The sequence below is a fragment of the Pseudophryne corroboree genome, chromosome 4, assembly GCF_028390025.1.
Source record: "Pseudophryne corroboree isolate aPseCor3 chromosome 4, aPseCor3.hap2, whole genome shotgun sequence".
Classification (NCBI taxonomy): domain Eukaryota; kingdom Metazoa; phylum Chordata; class Amphibia; order Anura; family Myobatrachidae; genus Pseudophryne; species Pseudophryne corroboree.
In genome coordinates, this window is record NC_086447.1 from 770,047,839 (window position 1) to 770,064,227 (window position 16,389).

A 16,389-nucleotide genomic window follows, 5' to 3' on the forward strand; every position below is an offset into this window, starting at 1 on the left:
TGTATATTCCTTCAGACCGGGGGTGGCGCTGGGTGTGAGCTGGCAAACTCCCTCTGTCTCTCTGAAGGGCCTTACTGTGGGTCTGTTCCCTATAGCCCAGTGTGTTAGTGGGTGTCGGTACGCGTGTGTCGACATGTCTGAGGCTGAATACTCTTCCCAGGAGGAGGCTGGTGTGGGGGCAGAACAGAATGTGGGAGTGACTCTGTCGGCACCGCCGACTGCTGATTTTGTAGATATGTGGAGTGTCTTGAATGCAAGTGTGGCTTCGTTGCATAAGAGATTAGACAAATCTGAGTCTCAGAACCAAGCATGGAGACAATCCATGGAAGATGTTTTGTCACAAACTCAGACCCCGTCGGGGTCGCAGAAACGTTAGTTTACCCAAATAGCAGACACAGATACCGACACGGATTCGGACTCCAGTGTCGACTATGGTGATGCCAGGTTGAATCCTAAACTGGCTAAGAGCATTCAGTACATGATTGTGGCAATAAAAGAAGTGTTACATATCACGGAAGACCCTGCTGTTCCTGAGTCAAGGGTCTGTATGTTTAAAGGAAAGAAACCTCCGGTAACATTTCCTCCCTCTCATGAACTGAATACTCTTTTTGAAAAGGCTTGGGAAATTCCTGACAAAAAGTTGCTGATTTCCAAGAGAATTATTATGGCATACCCGTTTCCCTCTGAGGATAGGAAAAAGTGGGAGTCGACTCCCAATGTGGACAAGGCTCTAGCACGGCTGTCCAAGAAGGTGGCGCTTCCGTCTCCTGACACGGCGGCCCTGAAGGATCCTGCGGATCATAAGCAGGAAACTACCTTGAAATCTATTTATGTCACTACGGGTACACTGCTCAGACCTGCGGTGGCGTCAGCATGGGTGAGTAGTGCTATTGAAAAGTGGGCAGATAACTTATTATCTGACTTGGACACCCTGGATAGGGATAGCATTCTTTTGACGCTGGGTCATATCAAGGACGCTGCAGTCTATCTAAGGGAGGCTGCCAGAGATATTGACCTCTTGGGATCTAGGGCCAATGCCATGGCAATCTCGGCTAGGAGAGCATTATGGACTCATCAATGGAATGGTGATGCTGACTCTAAGAGGGCTATGGAGGCGCTGCCGTATAAAGGTGGTGTTTTGTTTGGTGAGGGACTCGCAGACCTGGTATCTACAGCTACCGCGGGTAAGTCATCTTTTCTACCTTTTGTCCCTCCACAGCAAAAGAAAACGCCTCAGTATCAGATGCAGTCCTTTCGGTCTAGTAAATTCAAAAAAGGACGAGGTCCTCCTTCCTTGCTGCTAGAGGTAAGGGAAGGGGAAAAAGATCACCGGCTGTGGCAAGCTCCCAGGAGCAGAAGTCCTCCCCGGCTTCTGCCAAGTCCACCGCATGACGCTGGGGCTCCGTCGCGGGAGTCCGCACCGGTGGGGGCACGTCTTCAGCTCTTCAGTCGGGTCTGGGCTCACTCAGGCTTGGATCCTTGGGTGCTGGAAATTGTGGCCCAAGGATACAAACTGGAGTTTCAAGACGTGCCCCCCCACCGATTTTTCAAATCGGCCTTGCCAGCTTCTCTTCCGGAAAGAGAAGTGGTGTGCGCTGCAATACAAAAGCTGTGTCAACAGCAAGTCATTGTCACGGTACCCCCGCCACAACGGGGAGAAGGGTTTTATTCAAGCCTGTTCGTGGTCCCGAAGCCGGATGGCTCGGTCAGACCGATTCTGAACTTAAAATCCCTCAATCTATATTTGAAAAGATTCAAATTCAGAATGGAATCTCTCCGAGCAGTGATTTCCAGTCTGGAAGGGGGGGATTTTATGGTGTCAGTCGACATAAAGGATGCTTACCTACATGTCCCCATATATCCTCCTCATCAGGCTTACCTGAGGTTTGCTGTTCAGGATTGTCATTACCAATTTCAGACGTTGCCGTTTGGTCTTTCCACAGCCCCGAGGATTATCACCAAAGTAATGGCGGAAATGATGGTGCTCCTGCGCAAGCAAGGTGTCACAATTATCCCGTACTTGGACGATCTCCTGATAAAGGCGAGATCACAGGAGCTGTTACTAAAAAACGTTGCGCTCTCCCTGTCAGTTCTGCAGCAACATGGTTGGCTCCTAAATTTGCCAAAGTCACAGTTGATTCCGACAACACGGCTGTCGTTCTTGGGCATGATTCTAGACACGGAATTGCAGAGATTTTTTCTCCCGATGGAAAAAGCTCTGGAAATACAGAACATGGTCAAGGGGATTCTGAAACAGGCAAGGGTGTCGATTCATCAATGCACTCAGGTGCTGGGGAAGATGGTGGTGGCCTACGAGGCCATCCCGTTTGGCAGGTTCCATGCCAGGGTTTTTCAGTGGGACCTGTTGGACAAGTGGTCCGGGTCTCACCTACACATGCACCGGAAGATAAGCCTATCTCCCAGGGCCAGGATTTCTCTCCTGTGGTGGCTCCAAAGTTCTCACCTTTTAGAGGGACGCAGGTTCGGGATCCAAGATTGGATCCTGGTAACCGCGGATGCAAGTCTCCGAGGTTGGGGCGCAGTCACACAGGGACAAAATTTCCAGGGGAAATGGTCAAGCCAGGAGGCTTGTCTGCACATAAACATTCTGGAATTAAGGGCCATCTACAATGCCCTTCTACAAGCAGAACATCTTCTTCGCGGCCTGCCCGTCCTGATTCAGTCGGACAACATAACGGCAGTGGCACACATAAACCGCCAGGGCGGAACAAGGAGCAGAGCGGCGATGGCGGAGGCCACAAAAGTGCTTCGCTGGGTGGAAAAATAAGATTTTACTTACCGGTAAATCTATTTCTCGTAGTCCGTAGAGGATGCTGGGGACTCCGTAAGGACCATGGGGATAGACGGGCTCCGCAGGAGACATGGGCACTTTAAGAAAGAATTTAGTTCCTGGTGTGCACTGGCTCCTCCCTCTATGCCCCTCCTCCAGACCTCAGTTAGAGAAACTGTGCCCAGAGGAGACGGACAGTACAAGGAAAGGATTTTGTTAATCCAAGGGCAAGATTCATACCAGCCACACCAATCACACCGTATAACTTGTGATAACTACCCAGTTAACAGTATGAAAACAACATATCATCAGTTCAGGACTGATGCAACTATAACATAACCCTTATTGAAGCAATAACTATATACAAGTATTGCAGAAGAAGTCCGCACTTGGGACGGGCGCCCAGCATCCTCTACGGACTAGGAGAAATAGATTTACCGGTAAGTAAAATCTTATTTTCTCTAACGTCCTAGAGGATGCTGGGGACTCCGTAAGGACCATGGGGATTATACCAAAGCTCCCAAATGGGCGGGAGAGTGCGGATGACTCTGCAGCACCGATTGAGCACACATGAGGTCCTCCTCAGCCAGGGTATCAAACTTGTACAACTTAGCAAAAGTGTTTGAACCTGACCAAGTAGCAGCTCGGCACAATTGTAATGCCGAGACCCCTCGGGCAGCCGCCCAAGAAGAGCCCACCTTCCTAGTGGAATGGGCCCTAACCGATTTAGGCAACGGCAATCCAGCCGTAGAATGAGCCTGCTGAATGGTGTTACAAATCCAGCGGGCAATAGTCTGCTTTGAAGCAGGAGCACCAAGCTTGTTGGCAGCATACAGGACAAACAGTGATTCTGTTTTTCTGACTCTAGCCGTTCTGGCTACGTAAATTTTCAAAGCCCTGACCACATCCAGGGACTTGGAGTCCTCCAAGTCACGCGTAGCCACATGCACCACCATAGGCTGGTTCATATGAAAGGATGATACCACCTTAGGCAGGAATTGAGGACGTGTCCGCAACTCCGCTCTATCGACATGGAAACCAGACGGGCTTTTCTGAGACTAGCCGCCAATTCCGACACTTGCCTAGCCGAAGCCAAGGCTAATAACATGACCACCTTCCAAGTGAAATATTTTAACTCTACCGTTTTAGGTGGTTCAAACCAGTGTGACTTAAGGAAACTTAACACCACGTTAAGGTCCCAGGACTCCACCAGAGGTACAAAAGGAGGCTGAAAATGCAGCACTCCCTTCACAAAAGTCTGAACTTCTGGGAGAGAAGCCAATTCTTTTTGAAAGAAAATGGATAGGGCCGAAATCTGAACCTTAATGGAGCCTAAGTTTTAGGACCAAATTCACTCCAGTTTGTAGGAAGTGAAGGAAACGGCCCAGATGGAATTCTTCCGTAGGAGCATTCCTGGCCTCACACCAAGAAACATATTTTCGCCATATACGGTGATAATGTTTAGATGTCACGTCCTTCCTAGCCTTTATCAGCGTAGGAATGACCTCATCCGGAATGCCTTTTTCCGCTAGGATCCGGCGTTCAACCGCCATGCTGTCAAACGCAGAAACAGACATGGGCCCTGTTGCAACAGGTCCTGCCTTAGAGGAAGAGGCCACAGATCTTCTGTAAGCATTTCCTGCAGATCCGGATACCAGATCCTTCGTGGCCAGTCTGGAACAATGAGGATTGTTCTCACTCCTCCTTTTTCTTATTATTCTCAACCCTTGGGTATGAGAGGAAGAGGAGGAAATACATAGACTGACTGGAACACCCACGGTGTCACTAGGGCGTCTACCGCTACTGCCTGAGGGTCTCTTGACCTGGCACAATAACTCTGCAGCTTTTTGTTGAGGCGGGGCGCCATCATGTCTATCTGTGGCAGTCCCCACCGAACTGCAATCTGTGCGAAGACTTCCTGATGAAGTCTCCACTCTCCAGGACGTATGTCTGGTGAGGAAGTCTGCTTCCCAATTGTTCACTTCCGGAATGAACACTGTTGACAGTGCTCTTACATGATTCTCCGCCCAGCGAAGAATTCTGGTGGCTTCCGCCATTGCCACTCTGCTCCTTGTGCCGCCTTGGTGGTTTACATGAGCTACTGCGGTGACGTTGTCTGACTGGATCAGAACCGGTTGGTCGCGAAGAAAGGTCTCCGCTTGACGTAGGGCGTTGTATATGGCCCTTAGTTCCAATATGTTGATGTGAAGACAAGTCTCTTGACTTGACCAAAGACCTTGGAAATGTCTTCCCTGTGTGACTGCTCCCCAGCCTCGGAGGCTTGCATCCGTGGTCACCAGGATCCATTCCTGAATGCCGAATCTGCGGCCCTCTAGAAGGTGAGCACTCTGCAGCCACCACAGGAGAGATACCCTGGCCCTGGGGGATAGGGTGATCAACTGATGAATCTGTAGATGTGACCCGGACCACTTGTCCAGTAGGTCCCATTTGAAGTCCTCGCATGGAACCTGCCGAAGGGAATGTTTTTCCCAGGACTCGAGTGCAGTGATGCACTGACACCTGTCTTGGTTTCAATAGGTCCCTGACTAGAGTCATGAGTTCCTGGGCCTTCTCTATCTGAAGGTAAACCCATTTCTGGTCTGTATCCAGAATCATACCCAAGAAGGGCAGACGAGTTATAGGAACCAACTGTGACCTCGGGAAATTGAGAATCCAGCCGTGTTGCTGTGACACCTTCAGCGAAAGTGACACGCTGTTCAACAACTGCTCTTTTGATCTCGCCCTTATTAGGAGATCGTCCAAGTATGGGATAACTGTGACTCCTTGCTTGCGTAGGAGCACCATTATTTCCACCAATTACCCTGAAATTGGTAATGACAATCCTGTACCGCAATTGTCAGGTACGCCTGATGGGGTGGATAAATGGGAACATGAAGGTATGCAGCCTTTATGTCTAGATACACCATCAAATCCCCCCCTTCCAGGCTGGCGATGATCGCTCTGGGCGATTCCACTTTAAATTTGAACCTTTTCCCGTATAGGTTCAGAGATTTTAATTTTAAAATAGGTCTGACCGAACCGTACGGTTTCGGGACTACAGCCTAGGTTGAGTCATATCGCCTTCCTTGTTGCAGGAGGGGAACCTTGAGCACCACCTGTTGGAGATACAATGTGTGAATTGTATTTAATATTATCTCCCTTTCTGGGGGAGAAGCCGGTAGGTCCGATAAGGAAAAACCGGCGAGGAGGCACCTTTCGAATTCCAGCTTGTAACCCTGAGAAACAATTTTTATTGCCCCGGGAACCACCTGTGAGTGAACTCATATGTGGCTGAAGAGTCGAAGACGTGCTCCCACTGGGACAGACTCCCTTAGTGGAGCTCCAGCATCATGCGGTGGATTTAGTAGAGGCCGGGGAGGACTTCTGTTCCTGGGAACTAGCTGTGCCCTGTGCCCTTACCTCTGGTAAGAAAGGACGCTCCTCGTACTTTCTTGTTATTCTGCGACCGAAAGGACTGCATTTGATAATGTCGTGCTTTCTTAGGCTGTGAGGGAATATAAGGCAAAAGATCAGAATTACCAGCTATAGCTGTGGAGACCAGGTCCGAGAGTCCTTCTCCACACAATTCCTCAGCCTTGTAAGGTAAACCTTCCATATGCCTCTTTTAGTCGGCATCACCTGTCCATTGCATGTTCCACAGGACACGTCTAGCAGAAATCGACATAGCGTTGACTCTAGAGCCCAGTAGACTAATGTCTCTTTGGGCATGTTTTATATATATATAAGACAGCAACTTTTATATATATATATATATATATATATATATATATATATACACATATACTAGGGTCAATAATATGGTATCCTTATCTAGGGTTTCAATCTCGCTGATAAGGTATCTGTCCACGCTGCTACAGCGCTATAAACCGATGCCGACACAATTGCCGGTCTGAGTAGTGTACCAGAATGTGTGTAAATGGACTTCAAAATACTTTTACTGCATGCTATCTGCAGGATCCCTGAGGATAGCTATCAAGTCAGCACTACCTTTTGGGTAAACGTGACAAAGCTTTGTCCACCCTAGGGGAAGATTCCCATCGTATCCTGGCCCTAGTAGGGAAAGGATACTCCCTGAGAATTCTTTGTGGGAATCTGCAGTCTCTTGTCTGGAGATTCCCGCTCTTTTTCTTCATGAGAGGAGGGAAATTTACCTCCGCTTTCTTCCCCTTAAACATGTGTACCCTCGTGTCAGGGACAGATGAGTCATCAGTGATATGCAAAACATCTTTTATTACAATAATCATATATTGAATACTTTTCTGCCAGTTTTGGCTGTAACTTTGCATTATCGTAGTCGATATCAGTGTCTATTATTTTGGATAGTGAGCTTTGTGAGACTCTGAAGGTCTCTGCGACATAGGGACAGACATGGGTAGATTCACTGTCTGTTCTCTAATCTTTTGTGCAAAAAATTTACCTCAGCACTTAATTTCACATATCCAATCAGGTGTCGGCGTTGTCGGCGGAGACACCACTCACACACACATTTGCTCCATCTCCTCCTTAGGAGAGCCTTTTACCTCAGACATGTCGACACACACGTACCGACACACCACACACTCGGGGAATGCTCATCTGAAGATAATTCCCCCACAAGGCCCTTTGGAGAGACAGAGAGAGAGTATGCCAGCACACACCCCAGCGCTATATGACCCAGGAAAAAACACAGCAATTTAATGTTTACCCAGTAGCGCTGTTATTATCTGCGCCAAATTATGTGCCCCCCCTCTTCTTTGAAACCCTCTCTTCTACCGTGGTATAAGCAGGGGAGAGTCCTGGGAGCTTCCTCTCAGCGGTGCTGTGGAGAAAAACATGGCGCTGGTGAGTGCTGAGGGAGAAGCCCCGCCCCCTCGACGGCGGGCTTCTGTCCTGCTAAAAGTGTAAAATTGGCGGGGGCTCCTGCATATATACAGTGTCTAGCTCAGGCCTGGCCAACCTGTGGCTCTCCAGATGTTGTGAAACTACACATCCCAGCATGCCCTGCCACAGTTTTAGCATTCCCTAATGGCAAAACTGTGGCAAAGCATGATGGGACTTGTAGTCTTACAACAGCTGGAGAGCCACAGGTTGGCCAGGCCTGGTCTAGCTGTATATATGCTCCTTTTGCCAAATAAGAGGTTTATATTGCTGCCCAGGGCGCCCCCACCCCCCCTGCGCCCTTACAGTGACCGGAGTATGTGAGGTGTGTGGGAGCAATGGCGCACAGCTGCAGTGCTGTGCGTTACCTCAGTGAAGATCATGAAGTCTTCTGCCGCCTCTGAAGTCTTCTTTTCTTCTCATACTCACCCGGCTTCTATCTTCCGGCTCTGCGAGGGGGACGGCGGCGCGGCTCTGGGACGGACGGCTAGGGTGAGATCCTGCGTACCAATCCCTCTGGAGCTAATGGTGTCCAGTAGCCTAAGAAGCAGGACCTAGCTCCCTGCTTCTCTCCCCTCAGTCCCACGATGCAGGGAGTCTGTTGCCAGCAGAGCTCCCTGAAAATAAAAAACCTAACAAAATACTTTCTATCAGTAAACTCAGGAGAGCTCACTGAAAAGCACCCAGCTCCTCTGGGCACAGTATCAAACTGAGGTCTGGAGGAGGGGCATAGAGGGAGGAGCCAGTGCACACCAGGAACTAAATTCTTTCTTAAAGTGCCCATGTCTCCTGCGGAGCCCGTCTATCCCCATGGTCCTTACGGAGTCCCCAGCATCCTCTAGGACGTTAGAGAAAACAGGCAAGCGCTCTGTCGGCGGTCTTCATTCCAGGCGTGGACAACTGGGAAGCAGACTTCCTCAGCAGACACGATCTCCGTCCAGGAGAGTGGGGTCTTCATCAAGAGGTCTTTGCAGAAGTGACAAGTCGTTGGGGAATTCCTCAAATAGACATGATGGCGTCTCGCCTCAACAAGAAACTTCAGACATACTGTTCCAGGTCGAGGGACCCTCAAGCAGTAGCAGTGGACGCCCTGGTGACACCGTAGGTGTATCAGTCGGTCTATGTATTCCCTCCACTTCCACTCATCCCAAAGGTGATACGGATCATAAGAAGAACAAGGGTTCAGGCGATACTCGTTGTTCCAGATTGGCCATGAAGGGCCTGGTATCCGGATCTTCAGGAATTACTCATAGAAGATCCCTGGCCTCTTCCTCTGAGAGAGGATCTGTTACAGCAAGGGCCGTGCGTATTCCAAGACTTACCGCGGTTGCGATTGACGGCGTGGCGGTTGAACGCAAAATCCTAGCGCATAAGGGTATTCCCGGAGAGGCCATCCCCACTCTACTGAAAGCTAGGAAGGAGGTAACGGCGAAGCATTACCACCGTATCTGGAGAAAATATGTGTCTTGGTGTGAATCCAAGAAAGGCTCCTACGGAACAATTTCAGCTGGGTCTGTTTTTCCATTTTTTACAAGCCGGTGTGGATGCGGGCCTGAAGTTAGGCTCCATTAAAGTGCAGATTTCGGCCTTATCAATTTTCTTTCAAAGGGAATTGGCCTTGCTTCCAGAAGTACAGACTTTTGTGAAAGGCGTGCTGCACATCCAACCTCCATTTGTGCCCCCAGTGGCACCATGGGACCTTAACGTGCTGTTACAGTTCCTTATGTCACATTGGTTTGAACCTTTACAAATGGTTGAGTTGAAATTTCTCACTTGGAAAGTGGTCATGCTATTGGCCTTGGCGTCCGCAAGGCGGGTGTCGGTATTGGCGGCTTTGTCTCACAAAAGCCCCTATTTGATTTTCCACGAGGATAGAGCGGAGTTGAGAAATCGTCAACTATTTTTACCAAAGGTGGTTTCTTTGTTTCACATGGACCAACCTATTGTGGTACCTGTGGCTAATGAAGCCTTGGCTGATTCAAAGTCTCTCGATGTGGTCAGAGCTTTGAAAATTTATGTTGCCAGAACGGCTCGTATTAGGAAAACGGAGGCTCTGTTTGTCCTGTACGCTTCCAACAAGATTGGGGCTCCTGCTTCTAAGCAGACTATTGCACGCTGGATTTGTAATACGATCCAGCAGGCTCATTCTACGGCAGGATTGCCGTTACCGAAATCGGTAAAGGCCCATTCTACCAGAAAAGGTGGGCTCGTCTCGGGCGGCTGCCCGGGGAGTCTCTGCATTACAACTTTGCCGAGCGGCTACTTGGTCGGGTTCGAACACCTTTGCAAAGTTCTACAAGTTTGATACCCTGGCTGATGAGGACCTCCTGTTTGCTCAATCGGTGCTGCAGTCATCCGCACTCTCCCACCCGGTCTGGAGCTTTGGTATAAACCCCACGGTTCTTTTGGAGTCCCCAGCATCCTCTAGGACGAAGGAGAAAATAGGATTTTAATACCTACCGGTAAATCCTTTTCTCTTAGTCCGTAGAGGATGCTGGGGTGCCCGTCACAGTGCGGACTCTATCTGTAGTACTTGTTCATAGTTATTGCGTCGGCTACACAAAGGTTGTGTTTTGGTTTCGATCAGCCTGTTGCTGATTTTTTGGTTCATGCTGTTATAAGGTTTTAGTTAAATGCCATGTTGTATGGTGTGTTGTGGTGTGAGCTGGTATGTGTCTCACCCTTGGTTAACAAAAATCCTTTTCCTCGAAATGTTCGTCTCCCTGGGCACAGTTCATATAACTGAGGTCTGGAGGAGGGGCATAGAGGGAGGAGCCAGTTCACACCCATTTAAAGTCTTAAAGTGCCCATGTCTCCTGCGGATCCCGTCTATACGCCATGGTCCTTTTGGAGTCCCCAGCATCCTCTACGGACTAAGAGAAAAGGATTTACCGGTAGGTATTAAAATCCTATTTTTGCATATATTTGTTGTGTGTAATTTTAATAAATTTGTTATACTTTTAACTTTACAAGCCATTCCATTTTCCTCATAAACAGTCAGCGCTGGTATACACACATTTTTCTTTGCTATATACCCATACGGGAACTGAACCTTCCCATACCAACTGCTGCTGATTGCGAACCTCAGAATACTTACCTACTACACTTAGCGGCTGATCTGTTGCATCGGAACAAATTAGAGTAAGACTGTATCCGTGGTCGGAATTTGATTCAAGCATGTTTTTGTGCAATTTAACTATGATTCCTCAATAAGTATTAACTTTCTAAAGTGCAGATAACAAGGAATACATATTATGAATTGCACCAAAAATACAGAAAGTGAAATTGTATAAATCTGTTGAACTAATTCTGGATCAGTTAATAAAAGTTCCCATGTCTATAATTCCACTCTGGAAAGTTGCATTTCCAACTTGGTTGTTTCAAGTGCAGCCGTGCCTTGTTGACATATCATTTTTCATAACCCTCATGATCCCCAATAATTTATTATATTCAGTGTCGAACTGTTCATAAAGGGCCCACGGGGGTATTACAATGGTAGGGGACCTTGTTTAAGGGGTGTGGTCATCCACCATATTGGGGTTGGCCAGCTACTTCAGACACTTTTCAAACCATTAGACAAATCTTGGTGTAGTGTTATAGAAGCAAAGTACTCACGTTTACCAGTAGTCCAGTTCCACCAGGTACCTGGACCTAATAGAGTAACAATTCAAGTGCACCGTCTGGAACCTGACACCTAGAGGAGATGTTGGGACCTCATGCAGTGGGGTCCACCAGGGATTTCCCCTGCACCCTGTGGACCAGTCCAGCCCTGACTGTATTAAATAAAACTTACTCTGATTTTTTTTTTTTCACAGAGAAAATTATCAACCAGACATGTACAGGTATGCAGCCGTCAACTGAAGTACAATCCGTGGTAGGGTCCACAGCTCCAATATTTTCTTTCACCATGCCAACATTACCAGAAACTAGGAATCATTCCATGCCGACAAGTAATCAGAACTTTCTCAATAACATGTGGCCAAGTACAAGCACGATTCCTAACCCACCTAATCACCAGAACTTTAGTTTTGTAAACACGTTATCAACAGCAAACACTGCTCCACAGAAGGCTTACCAGATAAGAAAAACTCCGGAGACTTCTACAACCCGTATGGAGTTTACTCCAGTATTTCAGGCAACTACAGATTCCTCTTTGCAAAAGAACAATTACAGTGCCCCTGAGAAAAGCTTACTCAATACCATGTGTATGCCAAGTGGCTTGCAGCCCAATTACCCATCCATTTCTATTGAAAATAGCAAGTATGGGTCACCCTACAGTGACACATTTGTAAGAGATTCCGGTCACATGATGCCAAGTATAATGAATGAACCATTGTGGCCCAGTATTCCACAAGCTGGTATTTTTGATTCACCATTTAGTACAGTACCGCATAACAGCGTGGTAAATCAGTCCGGGGCGGATCTCATGGAAACGACACAAACTGAATTTTGTAGTGTTGATTCTGACCTCGAACGCTTCATCAATGATTTATCAAAGGGGATGTCAAACCCGTAGCACAATGTAGAATAGGGGTTCTTTTCAAAGCCTAATTGGACCGCCAGCCTGCTGAAAATAATGGTTATTTATCATTCGTCTGAACTTCCTGGATAGCATGGTCCAATTGACCAGATAATGGCCCTGCTTCACTGTGGACTGGTTTTAGAATCAAAGGCATTTGGATAACATCTTGTTCTGTACGCTGTCCAATAAATATAGGTGAGCAGTCTTGGAGGTGCCATTTCCCAATGGTTTTCATAATAATGTGGGTGTATGTTTTAATCTCTTCAGTATTGTCATCATCTTATCTGTATGATGATATTATTTTCTTCTGTGGACCGAGTCATCACTTCAGTGGACACTTTCAGACAAAATAAGAAGTAACCAGGAAATAATGGATGATAAAATTATAACCAATGAATGCCTGAAAGGCAGAGCAGGGCTGCCAAGCTGCCTTTACCCATGATGACCCTGTAGTCCCCAGCTTCCACAGAAACTTGTGCAATATTTGCTGCATAGGCTCTATTGTATGAGCCCCTAACGGGTACCTACAGTATAAAACAAGGTTCTCCCTTGGACACCATTAACGGATAGAATGGATATGTAGATTACATTTTTCTACAGTCATGTTGCATGGGTTATTATTAGAATTAGGAATGATGTGTACATTAAACAAATATGATTTTAATATGTATGGAAGTTTTCTCCAGAACAAGGTGGCTTTCACTAAATATCAACAATAGATGTCGTAACTTCTCAAAACAACTTCCAAGGACTATTCTGGTGGCCACGTGTAGTCCTTGACGTGAACATATACAGCCCTCATGGCCAGTCATTTCATCCATTTGGCCCCCAGTCCTATAAATGCTGATGTCACTGAGGTTTGTAGAAGATCTTTTCACCAGCTGGTCTACCTAGGGTGTGTGAACACTTCCTACTGGTGCCTTGTAATACCAACTTGAATAAATCTGTTTTGAAGTTGAGGGACATCATTAAAAAAAATGAAGCCATGGATGTTACAGTTCTGTGGAACATGAAATGGAAAAAAGTCCAATAATAGACCTTAGATTTATAAAGAGTATGTCCAGATATTTACTGCGGTCCTCAGTATTGTTGATTTTAATCGCTGTACAATTTTATTGTATTTTTTTTTGTACTTTTCTCACCTTTTCTATTTTTAAATGTGCTATATACTGTTTATGTATATATATGTGTGTGTGTGTGTGTGTGTGTGTGTGTGTGTATATGTATGTATATATAGAAGAATGCAGTTGTGGCACTCATGGCATAATAAATGGATAAACAGCGGTCACATTAATGTAAGCAACGTTTCAGTGCCCCAGCACTGTCGTCAGGCTTTAATGGGGCACTGAACCGTTGCTTACATTAATGTGACCGCTGTTTGTCCATTTATTATGCCTTGAGTGCCACAGCTGCATCCTTCTACATACCCTTCATGTGAGGGCACCGGCTCTGATTTTTTATTACTTTGGGAGTGCCAATCTTGCTGTTGAATATATATATATATAGAGAGAGAGAGAGAGAGAGAGAGTGTGAGTGTCAGGGGGGTGGCTCTAGGTCCCTATTGGTTAGTCAATGTTTCAGAACAGTTTACTTATGTTCTTTTGTCAGGGACCTAGCCTCTGTGGCTCCATATGTTGGCCATACCCCTGCCAGGGGTCTGTAATTGGGAGGGCACTGATGCACACTGCATACAAGGCAGGAGTGCCAGCTCACTGCATTTTATATATATATATATATATATATATATATATATATATATATATATATACTGTATATACACACACACACACACACACACACACACACACACACACACACACACATATACTGTATACACACACATATTTATATAAATGTTGCTTGTGGCATAATCATCATGTTTATACTTTTCTAGGAACTTGTGCAATATTTGCTACAATGCAAATATTTAATAAAGGATGTAATGACTGTGTCATTGTTACTAGATCTTGGCTAAATGAGCTAATTAAATTATCACTTGGTAACAACTTTTTTTTAAGGTAATTAAAAAAAAACTAACATGTTGGATAGGTCCCTTGTACTTATTTTTTTAACAATGGCCTGGATTCCTCTATATGATGTGCTTTGAGTATTTGTATATTATATAAAGACAATTTATATCAATTTGTGTTTTTGCTAAAGAAAAAAGATAGTCACAGATCTTATGTCCACACGCCAAATACAATAAAAGTCGACACACACAGTTGGTATTTAATGACAAACTGGCACAATCCAAAAGAGCCTCTTATGTGTGTGACATTCAGCACCCAACCTTTTTTTTCACTCTAAGGGGGCAATCATATTCCCCACGAAGGGTGCAAGTTGATGATGCAGTGGCGTGTAAATGCCGGCAATAGTACCCAAACACGCATCCTTCGCAGCCTCTTCTGATGCCAGACTCGCCTATGGGGCTGCAAACAAAAATCTACGAGTGGGCGGTACCGTATCGGTCAAGATTTAGTTGACTCATTACTGGCAGTCATTCGTTTTTGTGATCAAGTCTCTATTACCTTTGAACACATAAGCGCACAATGGGCCTAATTCTGAGTTGATCGCAGCAGCAAATTTGTTAGCAGTTGGGCAAAACCATGTGCACTGTAGGGGGGGGGGGGCAGATATAACATGTGCAGAGAGAGTTAGATTTGGGAGGGGTGTATTCAAACTGAAATCTAAATTGCAGTGTAAAAATAAAGCATCCAGTATTTACCCTGCACAGAAACAAAATAACCCACCCAAATCTAACTCTCTCTGCAAATGTTATATCTGCCCCACCTGCAGTGCACATGGTTTTGCCCAATTGCTAACAAACTTGCTGCTGCAATCAACTCAGAATTACCCCCAATATTTGCCCATTTCTCTTTGCTAAATTGCTCTAATTGGGTCAGTTTAGTTGGGAGCAGAGGTAGACAGTAAGGCTAGGTGCACACCTAAAAGACAAGAGGAACGATACACAATATTTTTTTTACTGACAGCTGAAACGATCCAGAGAACATCTGAGTTCCTGCATACATACTACACATTTGTCGTTCCTATATGAACAATAGATTTCTTGGGTTGATGTTTGTCACATGATACACACTGCATTGGCTCGTTGGGACCGATGAACATTGTGCAGCACTCCTAATGACGTGAGCTGAGCGGGTTTGTGAAGGACAGTCAGCCCCGGAAGCTACACGCTGCAATAATCAGACCAACCAGCTGATAACTGCACAGTGTGTGCCCTAGCATAAGTTTGAGGTCTTCCCAAATATTTTCAGTGGGGCGAAGGAGAAGGAATTGGCCATTGAATTTAAACGGATTATGCCTCAAGACTGCGTACGAGAGGGCCTCCAATCCCACTGTATGTATGCACACACTGCACAGATAGGCACAAAAAAGACACGTTTTTACATTGCGTTTATTCATCTTCAGTTACCTACTGGACTATTAATTGTTTGCAGTATCCCTGACTAATTAATCCTGCTTCAAACGTTGGTAAATTTTCACATGAACTTATTTGAAGTTTCAATAAATCAGAAAGTACACGTAACAAAATGGAAAAAATAAATTTGATTTTTGTGTTTCCTAAATCAATGGACTTCTCTAAATTCACAGCGGTAAAATGTAAACGATCCTGGTTCTCTCAAAAACCCATGAGACGCTAAACTAAGGTGTGGATAATATACTAATTATCGTTTTTGTCTCTATTGTTAGTATGAAAAGTAACGTTGTTTGTAGCGACTTCTCGTGTTTTGCCACTGAGTGGATTACTTTATTTTTGCTAAGCAATATAATTGTGTTGCCAGTGTCCCTGGTTAAGGGATCTATGTACAATGGTTTCTGAAGTGGAAATGTAGCTATAGAGTGATTTATACAGTAGTCAGGTTTCTGTTTATATCGCTGCTGCTGCAGTTAGCATTTACATCTATGTATCTGGTACAAAGCAAGTTACGCCACCCTGCATAACTCAAATATGTTAAGTAGTTAAAATAATTACATTACAAGTTAACTTGGGTGTAATTTACAAAACTGAAGGAAATCGGAAAGTAATTGGTTATTTTATTGTATTTTTTACCCCTGGAAACTTACCATAATCAGGGATAGAAATAGCAGGTCCTGCATCGTTGCACGCAGTGCGCCCTAAGCCGTAGCCTGATTGACAGGCTGTGGCTTGTTTGGGGGCAGGGAGGCGGTGGCGCTG

The 16,389-nt window shown here is 45.8% G+C and overlaps 1 protein-coding gene across 1 annotated transcript in view; it reads left to right on the forward strand.

The window, feature by feature from the left end:
- REL (REL proto-oncogene, NF-kB subunit) overlaps positions 1 to 13,431 on the forward strand; it is a 108,454-nt gene extending 95,023 nt beyond the window's left edge. Inside the window, exon 11 of the mRNA XM_063918220.1 lies at positions 11,485 to 13,431. Within this exon, the coding sequence (XP_063774290.1) occupies positions 11,485 to 12,185 (701 nt within the window). The 3' untranslated portion in view covers positions 12,186 to 13,431. The remainder of the gene's footprint in view (positions 1 to 11,484) is intronic.
- The last annotated feature ends 2,958 nt before the right edge of the window (positions 13,432 to 16,389 follow it).